At 38.2% G+C, this 11,268-nt stretch overlaps 1 protein-coding gene across 1 annotated transcript; it reads left to right on the plus strand.

Moving 5' to 3' along the window:
• Positions 1 to 1,595: 1,595 nt before the first annotated feature.
• Positions 1,596 to 10,860, plus strand: LOC107584782 (beta-1,3-galactosyltransferase 1-like). Its single transcript, XM_016271523.1, has 3 exons — positions 1,596 to 1,760; positions 8,333 to 8,556; positions 9,163 to 10,860. Exon 3 carries the CDS (start codon positions 9,311 to 9,313, stop codon positions 10,298 to 10,300), a length of 990 nt encoding a protein of 329 aa, XP_016127009.1. The 5' UTR covers positions 1,596 to 1,760; positions 8,333 to 8,556; positions 9,163 to 9,310; the 3' UTR covers positions 10,301 to 10,860.
• Positions 10,861 to 11,268: the final 408 nt, after the last annotated feature.

The following is an 11,268-nucleotide window of genomic DNA, read 5'->3' on the forward strand; positions in this document are numbered from 1 at the left end:
ATGACCCCAACGCTACAGAGAGGATGACTCAAGAAAAAATGAATGATGACATTAAGTCAGCAAATAAAATGGCAGTTGTATGGCCACCCCTCAGCGATTCCCCAAAAAAGTTGTTTAATTTGGATGATGAAGTAAAGGTAGTCAAACCTGTCTGGCCCCCTCAAGTTGAATCAGAACTCTCGGGTAAAGAAAATAATGAACCAGCAGTAAATAAGAGGCAAACTGCAATCACTAGTGGAAACTCAGCAGAAAATGTCCCTATAGAAAATGGTGGGGGGCTTATATCACCCATAAATATGCCAGAAAAATCATCTACAGATGCTAAAATAACTCAAGAGACAGAGCAGCCAACACCAAAACCTGAAACAGCTGAGGAGGGAGAGGATGCCAGTGAAACAGGCAAAGCCATTGAGCCCTCCAACGAAAGCCAGCAGACCACAGAACAGAGAAATAATGAGACAACTCAAGCAACTGAGACAAAAGAAGGAAGTGAGATGAATGGTCAAAAAGAGGAGGAGTTGGAGAATGGAGTTGTAGAAGGATCTAAGAATGATGAGGAGATTGACAATGCAAATAACACGGATGAAAATGGTACTAAGGAAAGTGAAAAGAAAGTGCAAAGTGAAGTAAATGAGGGAGAAGAGGTAACAGTGACAGTGATAGATTGTGAAATACCAAATGGCCAAACAGCCAATGGCAAAGCAAACAACAATAATAATAACAACAACAACAGTAACCTAATATTGGACAACAAGGCCAGTTTGACAGGAATGAATTAAATTAAAGAAGAACCAGAGCTGCTGGACTTCTCCTCAGGGTCACTTCTTGCTCAGGATCCATTTAAAGAAGAAATCAACAGTGAGATGAGGGTTTCTGACATTTTCCAACAACTTCAAGTAGACAGCTCTGTCTCACCACGTGCCAAAAACTCACATGACATGAAAGAGGCAGAACAAGAACAGCCCACTACCAAAACATTGGTTTGCACTGAGACAGATGACAACCCAAAGTTTAGTGCTTCGCGTTTCCTAGATGACATATTTGCAGGTTTTGATGACAGTTCTAATTTGTTTCCTGAATTTAAGGATGTCATTTATAGCAAGGAATTAGCTTCATCTCAGTTGGATGAGCTTCTGGATTTTGGAATAGAATCAATAGGGGAGATGGGCCAACACACTGAGGCGGAAATGAGGAAGAATCCACTCGATAAAAATGACACCAAAGATGCTGGGCTGCTGAGTGAAGCCAGCAGCCTCTGGCAGGATGAATATGACTTCTTGTCCGTAGAGGATCAAATTAAACAGAACCGATATTATGATGATGACTGATGAAAAAATAATAATTAACACTGTTTAATCTGCCATACACTCATTTATACACAATCAAAGCTTCTGTTAACATCCTTTAGAACAGTATCAAAGCTCTGCTCATGGAGAGATGAATGTTAGCATGCTCATATTGTATTTTATACTCAGCTTGCAGCAGACAGCACATTTAACCACAAGCTGAATCTTTTAAAAAGCTTTATTTAAAGCACCTGGTGTGCAAGATAAATTGGGGAAATATGATAATAGCAAGGAGTAGGCTAGCACTGATTCGCCTTCTGCGGGCGGGCTGCTGATTGGTCAGCGCTCAATCACCCACTGCAGCGCACCACCTCGCAGCCACTCGACCGCTCGTTCCATTCGTCGTCCATTCGCACTGTGCTCTGAAGAAAACTGGCAGGATTTCACCAATGCAGATAATCTGACCGGGAAAAGGTATGTTCGCAGTGCATTGCCTCGTTGTAGATTACCGTGTATGTCGACCATCTGCGTTTGTAGAGCGTCCTGTTCTTTAAGGTGACAGGAGCAGCATTACAAAGAGTCATGTGATTGTTATGTTCGGGTTTTGGGGTAAAAGGAGCGATGCATAAAGCATTCTTTGCGGATATTTGGGATCTATTGCATACATCCGCTTTCATTCGTAAATAGCCTATTGTAAAACATAAACACCGCTAGCCTATATGAAGTTCAACTAGGGCAATTTTTATCATTTGTTCTTTAAAAACGTAGCCTAATTGTTATGTAAATAATTGGCATGCAATTCAAGAGACTAGTATTTTTCTACTAGTAGCTATTCATTAGTTATTAGTAGCAATAATTCATTAAATACTAGCCTACATAATACACTAAACTATACACTTCCTACTACTGCAGTTGTTGCTGGTACCTATTTCAGTTTTACTAGTAATTATTAATCAGCTAATATTACAAAATTTTGGTTAGACTGGATCTTTGTTTGACTTGTTAAATGGTAATGGCCACACCTTCTCATGAATGACAACTATAGGCCGTGTTCGACATGTTTAAATCCAGTGTCTCACATTCTCTTCATGTTCACTTAACATTGTTTTTAAACCTTAAAATCATTGTCTTCCTTCATATATTCCATCAGCATGAACATATGATTTAACCTTGTAAAAAAAGTTTTGGTTTTCGATGACCCTTTAAAGGGATAGTTCACTCAAAATTGTAAATTCTGTCTTCATTTACTCACCTTCATGTCATTCCAAACCAGAAAGAATGTTTTAGCTGTTTTTACAACAAAATTAGGTCCCACTGGCAACACATTGTCATTGTAATAGTAAAGACAATTTTGACACAAAGTACTTGATTTGGAGCTTTTTGATATCAGTACTGCTATGAGTCGTGCAGTTTGAAAGAATGCTCTCCTATGGATCTGACCTCTGTCAGTCTGTTACTTTTTGTCTAGTGGAGAGAGATTATTTTTTCATGAGGCTTTTGGCACCCTCTTAATACCGTGTATTTTTGCCATGATTTGGATGGTTGATATGCTTTTGATTATGTTCTTTAGGGAATTAATTCTGCTGAGCTAGCAATTCCACCCTCCTGCATAATCAGGAAACTTTTGAGGATACTTTAAAGTTGTACTGTAGCTATTTTAAGCTTTCGTGTCCGTGCAATCCATCACATGATATGACATTTCATAAGGTATGCAAGATCATGCCTTAACGTTGACTTTTCCATTATGACCCTTAATAGCGCATGGGCCTCACCCAGATATAGCATAAACTGAATGTCTGTTTGAGCTCCTAAGGTCTTGTATGATTGCACATTGATAGAAGGATGTGATGCATGCATTATTGAGAGTGTTACTTTAAAATTACACTTTCTCCATGTTGACCGCATCACATTATTGACTTATATGCATAGTTTATCAGTGTGTTTTTGTTCTCGTATAGTGATATTTCATAGTTAGAGGTATACATTCCCATTCATATTACTTTGCCCTGACTATTTCATTCTAAGGAATGAGTTTACCGCAGCACTGGTAATATAATGTCATTGTATTAGTGTGTGTGTGTGTGATTTCTGTGTAAGTATAGCAGCTTCTCTCAGAGCTGAGGGAGAACAAACCCACTTGCATACCAATCACATTTTCTTGTTTAAGTATTTCTTATCCACGTAAATAATTAAATAGTGGAGAGTATCTTATTTCTGAAGTGCAGTTGAAACAGTTCTGGTTTATATCAAAGTGGTTATTAGACAGAACCCAACAGGCTACCATAAATGTAAAACACATTAATTATTATTGAGACAGAATGAAACCGTTTCTGACCATAAAACGTTTGTCTTTGTTTCTGTTTCATCACTTATCAATGATTTAACATTTTAAACTTGAGCTTTGTGGAAATGTAAATGTGGGATTCAAACTAATTGACTTTGGGGCTTATGGGTTATTTTCCATACAATATGCTAGACATACAGGGCACAAAACCCCCAATTTACACTTTGTATTTGACTCCTGTATTATAAGAAGTCCTTTTTTAAACATGATAACTATAAACATGTAAATGTGTCAGCAGCTATTGATGGAGTTTATTAATCTCTGATTGTTAGTGTGGTATAGCTTTATTTGTTGTGTAAGAACCAGAATTGTGCACCATTTGGAAACTTAATTAAGGATACTTTTTAAATTCCAATTAATCTCCTGAAATTAAGTTGAATTTGAAATTATGTGTAATTTTTGTAATTCAGTTTTTAAGGAAGTAGAATTAAAAATAGAATACAATTCAAAAGAATTAATTTATCTGCTGTAAGTGTAGTTTCTACAATACATTTTTCATTATGAATTACCCCAAAATTTGTTTGTAGTTCTGTACTGACAAGCTACACAAAATCGAGTTCAAAATCGGCAATGAATCGCCTGCGATTTTGAACACGATTTTGTGTAGCTTGTCAGTGATCTATGGCTCTGTGTAGTACATGCCGCTCCATCTGAAAGCACGTGCTGGATATTTACTACTAATCACCAGAAGCGGCTTTACTGACGAGATTCGCATGAAAAGCGCATTCGATTTTTTACAGCCCTATATGTAGCAGTCCTAATGTAACAGCTTGTTAGCTGCATTAAATTTCACATTTTAGGTATGACTGTGGAATACTCAAGCCTGATTTTATACATACTGTAAATGGACAACAGCCATTCTAAAATCCCACTGGAAATTCCTGTGGGAATCCATGGCAAACTAGCCTTCCAGGTTTGGCCTACAAATTGATGTCATGACTGTACACCTCCATTACAATTAAACATCCTGTGGCACTTAGCCAAATCAATTCAAACTAATCTACTTAATTGAATAATCCTGGAAAGAACATCTTGTTGATTTGAAACAGCTGCATATTTTATATTTGCTGTTTGGTATTTTGAGCGAACAAAGAGTGATTAAAAAAAAAAAACAGTCATTACTGTTGAATCCAGTGCTAGGAAGGATCATGCATACACACACTGCCTCAAGATTTATCATTAGTGAGAGAAGCCGTGCCAGCCATCTGTTTATTGATCAGAAAGCCTTACGTTAGCAAACACAATTATACACATGACAAATATGCAGCCATTGAACCGAGAAATATGGTTTAGACTCTGGCAGACTGTCAGACTCTGTTCCATGTTTTGTGTTTTGCTCCCTACTTGTTCCATGTCCTGATTTTCCCATGTGTTTATGCCCTTATTTGGTCCTTCCCGTTGCTGTCGTTATTATGATTATTAAATGTGTTTCCAGGTGTTCCCCATTTAGTTCTATTGATACCAGGTGTGTCCCATTAGCTCCCTTATTATTTAAGCCATGTGTGTTTCCATGTTTCCTCGTCAGATATTGTGAATGTCTTCCTTCCCGCTACGTGTGATTTCCTGGTTCCTCGTATATGATTAAAGTCTCTGTGTTTGAATTCGACTCCTCGTCTCCTCGCTCTGTGCTCCTCACAGTAGCGGAGTGTGACAGAATACCTGACCAGAACAGTAAGTGGCGCCCCCCCTCTCCCCGTGTTTGTTTTCCATTTTTGAAAGTGTTTTGGTATTCCGGGGGGGTTTCTTTTTTTTTTCTCCTCTGCTATCAAGGAAGTCGCTGCTCAGTCAAGCCCGCCGGCCGCGGCTCACTCAAGCCTGCCGGCCATTTCCGAGTGAAGTCCGGCGACCATGCCTTTCACCCCGGACTTAAAGGAGAATCTAAAGAGGAGAAGGAGGTTGGGGCTAGTCCCTAGGCTCACTCCAGTGTCGGCTCCAGCCCCAGAGCTCACTCCAGTGTCGACTCCAGCCCCCGAGTTTAGCCCACGGAGGGCTCCAGTTCCCACGTCCAGCCAAAGGAGGGCTCCAGTCCCCAAGTCAAGCCCAGGGAGGGCCACAGTTCCCGAGTTAGGCCTACGGAGGGCCTCTAAAGACGATATTCTCCCCAAGGATTTTTTTTGGGGGGGGGGGGGTATACAAAATATATTTAACTATGATCACAAAATGTGTATCTCTTCTGTTTGTCTCTCCTTCAGCCTTAAAGAGACAGTTCTCCCAAAAATTAGAGAATTTCTGGAAACATTCACTCGTATCATGTGATTCCAACCACCATGGCTCTTTCTGCCATGGAACACAAATGAAAGATTTTTTTAAGAATACCCTGTCCAATCTTTTTCATCCATAATATCTTTTAATGAAAGAAAATTGAGATTTGGGTGGTTGAACTCCAAAATGACAAAAAAGGTACCATAAAAGTAGACAATTTAACTATATTCAAAGTCATGAAAAAATGGAGAAGGTATTTGAAGAAGTAGTTGAAAGAAACAGTTGATTAAGTGAAGTCATTAACAAACTGGGCAGCAAGTCAGCCAGAAAGTTATACTGTATGGGTTTGGAATGGCATTAGGGTGAGTAAATGATGACAGAATTTTTATTTGTCTGAACTATCCCTTTAAGGGTGAAGGAGATAGAAATGAGCTGAAGCCAGATGCTGTATGCCGAAAAGCAAAATGGTGCCATCCCTTGGAAACATAATTACCCAACAAAAGGCTGGAGCATCAAGGTGGAGATTACATGTGACTGACAAAACTGAAAAGAGTGAAAGTTTGTTTGTGTGTGTGTGTGCGTGCGTGTGCGGTCATCCATTAAACACACACACACAAACTTTTATTCCAGGGGGGAAAAAACAGGCTAGCTAAATCAGCCTGTAATGTGTATCACTCCAGAGGTTGTTATTTAGCTTCCATAGTGTGGCATTTGCAGTATTTGCATGTATCTGACATTTTAAAGGAAAGGAAAGGGAGGCTGGTGTTGATCTGATGCAAAGAAGGGGAATCAAGATAGATAAGAGAATAGATTATGTTTGTATAGTGGAGACTCTTTATCTTTAAGTTATTTTTAGGACTAAAAAAAACCATCATTCTCTATCTTAACCAATCTCTCTCCTCCTCCCCCTCTCTCCCCTAGGGTCCTCTGCTATTCTATTTCTACCTACATTTGATACACCTATTAATCAACATGTTAACAATGTAAGGTGTATGTATATATGTTTGTATAAATTTTTTTCCAAGTTTCTTTGATGAAAAAAGTTAGAAAGAACAGCATTTAATAAAAATAATTTTTTATTAATGTATTTTATTATTAGCAAGGTTATAGTGATAAATCGATCAAAAGTGACAGTAAAGACATATTGTAACAAAGGGATTCTATTTTGAATAAATGCTGTTCTTATACGGTACAGATGCTGTATAAACAGTACAAGAAGTCTCTTCACCAAGACTGCATGTAGTTGAACAAAAATACAGTAAAACGGTAAGTTAATTTAAAATAACTGTTTTCTATTTTTACATATTTTAATATACAGTGGCATTACTTAGTCATTTTTACATAAAAGGTGGAAAAGTTCTGATATGATTTATCTTTGCTTTTTGCATCACTTAAACCTGCTGTTTTAAAAGGGGTCTATTGACTTTTTATAGTGTTTGTTAAATATATGTAATTTTTTTTTTATCCAAAGTGACTTGCATTGCATTGAAGATGTACCCCATTGTTATTCAAGTATTTAAAAAAATATTTTAGTTATTGACATTCGCCGCTTTTCACACATTACCTTAAGAGATCGTGTGTGAACGGGACCTTTTCAAAAATAGCGGAAAATTAATTCTGGCAATTCACCAGAAGTTGTAACATTACCAGCAAATTACTGGTGATGTGCTCTGTGTGAATGCAGAACGATATTACCTGTATGAGTACGTACAAGTTCAGAACGCGATGACGTAAGACAGGATTATTATCATTGACTAAAACAAAAACTAGAGGGGGGGGGGGACATTTTCATTACTTGAAATAAAATATACATCATTCACTCCTGGATCTAACCAAGGTTAATAGAGGTTAATAGAAACAATATCAACAAGCCAGAAAAAAGGAGTGAGTCACTTTTCTCTCCCACGAGAGGTTCTGAGGGAGCTGAGGGGCCCACAAATCGCCTCTGGCTCCGCTGTTGGAATCCTTCCCAGACAATTGCTGCTGATGTTGTTTGGTTGTCGTCTTTTGTCTTCAGGTGCAAAAATTCTGCTGAAGTGCTATTTTATAATAGAGACAGATGGATCTTTTCACCAGGTCTTCCTTTAGTTTACAATCCCCCCCGTAATACTACCACCTTCTGTTGATGTGTATTTTCGGTTTGTAGGGGATTTCAGTGTTCTATAAAAGTATTTTTTGTATATATGTTTATGCTATGTTTTGTGTGCTGCAGTGTATGTGTATGTACACACACATACTGCAGATGTATGTAATAATATGTCTACTTCTAATAAATTTATACTTCTTGCATACAGTTTATTTTGCACTTATTCTATTTATTTAATTGTCTGTCTAATAATTCCGATGCAATACGGTAACTGGAGAACCCAACATGCTGGGAGGGCTAAATATAGAATGATGATCATGTGATGTCAGTAGAGCATATGTGTGTGTTACAGTACATACTACATACAACATTTAGAAACATTTACATCTATGTTTTTCTGTTTTTCTATTTTAGATTCGCATACAGCCTAAAAGTGGGATCAGGGAAGAAAACAAACACCCCTCATATGCAAAGAGCACATCTCGGCTTTCTGTGACCTAAAGACAAAGAGACATCCTGCAGCACCTGAACTGAGGAGCATCTCTGTTCACGCCACCCTATATATATATATATATATTTTTTTTTTTTTAATGATCTCGGAACAGACACAATGCAGTGATGACCCACAGCGATAGCAGGTCAATCACTGGAAAGTGGATGCAAATCTCAGCACAATCGGAAGAGTGTAGAAGCTTCTAGAAACATCTTGAACAGTGGTTCTCAACTATTTTTGCTCAAAAGCCTCTCATTGTCCAACACAGTTTTCAGTGCCTAAGGTATAGGATATTTTGGCTAGTATTTCTGCTATAATTATGACAAAGAAATGGAAAACTAGCAGAAATAGTAATGGATGGGAAAAAAAGAAATATGATTTCTTAATTTTATGTATTTTAAGCATTTTAATATAGTTTTAATTTATGAATAATATTATTAATATCAGTTAAATAAATAATCATATATTCAACTGAATAATTTTAAGTAATCCTGCGGCCCCCTTGGAAGTTTTCTGAGGCCCCTAGTGGGTCTCAGCCCCTGTTTGAGAACTGCTGATCTAGAATGCAAATACAAGTAAAGAGAAAGCCTTCTTAGTCCTTTTTCTGTAACTGCATTTGAAAGAGAATATTTCCATTTAAATGTATCCATTTGAAAGAGAATATTTCCATTTAAATGTATCCATTTAAATAAGAGATGATTGGTGGCATTTGGTCCATGAGGGAAATACTGAATAATGTTTGTGTTTCTAGAAAGAATGCTACTTAACAAAACTAAACCAGCACTGACATCAAAAGATGGATGGTTTGTGCTCAATTGAGCGATGTTTTCCAAATAACTACACGTGATTGGCCCCGTCGGCTGAACGCGTGTGATTGACAGGTGATTGCCACTGAAGAGATGCCATCAAAGGTGTCATGCTTGTATTTGCTGACTGTGGTTTGCTGGGCCAGTGCACTGTGGTATCTCAGTGGCTCTCGTCACTCAACCACTTATGTGGGCCAGATGACCTTCATTCCCCGCAAACCGCTTCCGAGGCTCTCAAAGAACGACACGTTAAGCAATATCCGAACACGTACTCTGAACCCACACAATTTCAAGTTCCTCATAAACGAGCCCAACAAATGCGAAAGCACAACGCCCTTTCTTGTCCTCCTCATAAGCACCAACCACAAGGAGTTTGACGCCCGCCAGGCGATCCGGGAGACGTGGGGAGATGAGAACATGTTCGGCGACGTTCGAATTTTGACGCTGTTCCTTCTTGGGTACAGCACTGAACCTGTCCTCAACCAGATGGTGGAACAAGAGAGCCAGATCTTCCATGACATCCTAGTCGAGGACTTTGTGGATTCCTACCACAATTTGACCCTAAAGACTCTCATGGGCATGCGATGGGTGACCTCGTTCTGCCCCAACACACAGTACGTCATGAAAACAGACAGTGATATATTTGTCAACATGGACAATTTAGTGTTTAACCTTCTGAGACCCAACATCAAACCAAGGCGACGCTTTTTCACAGGTCACGTGATAAACGGAGGACCCATACGTGACGTTCACAGCAAGTGGTTCATGTCCAGAGAGCTCTACCCTGATAGCAGGTACCCACCGTTTTGCTCTGGCACTGGATACGTCTTCTCTGGAGACATTGCAGAGCTGATTTATAAGACCTCCCTCCATACACGACTCCTACATCTGGAGGATGTGTACGTGGGACTGTGCCTGCGGAAACTAGGCGTTCACGCTTTCCAGAACAGTGGATTCAATCACTGGAAAATGTCCTACAGTCTCTGCCGCTACCGAAAAGTGTTAACTGTACATCAGATCTCACCAGAGGAGATACTGAGAATATGGAACGATATGTCCAATAAGAAACATCTCAAATGCTAGCAAATGCAAGATGGTTGCGGAATAATGTGATATTGAAAACATACAGGACTGTTTGTAAAGATACAGCAATACAGTCTGTATACTTGCAACACATACCACACTCATGAAGCCGATGTCAGTCTGTAGAGCAATATGCGCAGGGACATATGAACTCTATTCACAAGGTATTTTTTGCAATGGTTATGATGGTTTTAAACTGGTGTTTTTGGCCTTACATACTTAACATTATTCATATACCAGGCCGCTGTGAATCGCTTTATATGAATAATTCCAACTTTCAAATGAACACAGTATTATATGAGAAATAGCAGTGCAGTATTTACTATCCCAAGTGTCTGCCATAAACATACATGTATTCTGTATATTGCTCTTAAAATGGATGATAACTAGATTACCCATGACAATGCATATTTATGTGTATTTCAAGCCTTTGCAAAGCAGTAGAGCTCCGTTTTATAACTGTGGGTCGGAAAATTATTGTGCTTTTTTTAGGTTACAATTACGTAATGAATGCAAAAATAAATGGTATACACACACTTTAATTCTGCATGCAGTACTCACTTTTTTATTTTTGTAAAGGTGTTGTATTATTTTTTTGTATTATTATTTAAATTGTATATTTTATATTATTTTTTATATAATCTTTTTGTAAATATTTACCTCTACTGTTTTTTTCCCCAGAGGTTTTTCACCAAAATTTAGTGTGTGACTATTTTCCAATCTTTCTTTTACCCTTAATTAAATATTTCTGGAAGTTACAGTGTTTTCATAGTACAATTAACATTTTATTAAAAAAAATAATGAACATTGAATTGCTCATGACCTCTTTAACACAGGGAGCTAAGCAAAATACTCCAAGCGATCTGGCTAAATTTGAGAAACATGCATAAACCAGTCACCCAAGCATACTGTAACCCCATAATATCACTGGGACAAAAATGTTAACTTTCACTTTTACAAGTAGTAGG

The sequence above is a fragment of the Sinocyclocheilus grahami genome, unplaced genomic scaffold, assembly GCF_001515645.1.
Source record: "Sinocyclocheilus grahami isolate Dianchi unplaced genomic scaffold, SAMN03320097.WGS_v1.1 scaffold63.1, whole genome shotgun sequence".
Classification (NCBI taxonomy): domain Eukaryota; kingdom Metazoa; phylum Chordata; class Actinopteri; order Cypriniformes; family Cyprinidae; genus Sinocyclocheilus; species Sinocyclocheilus grahami.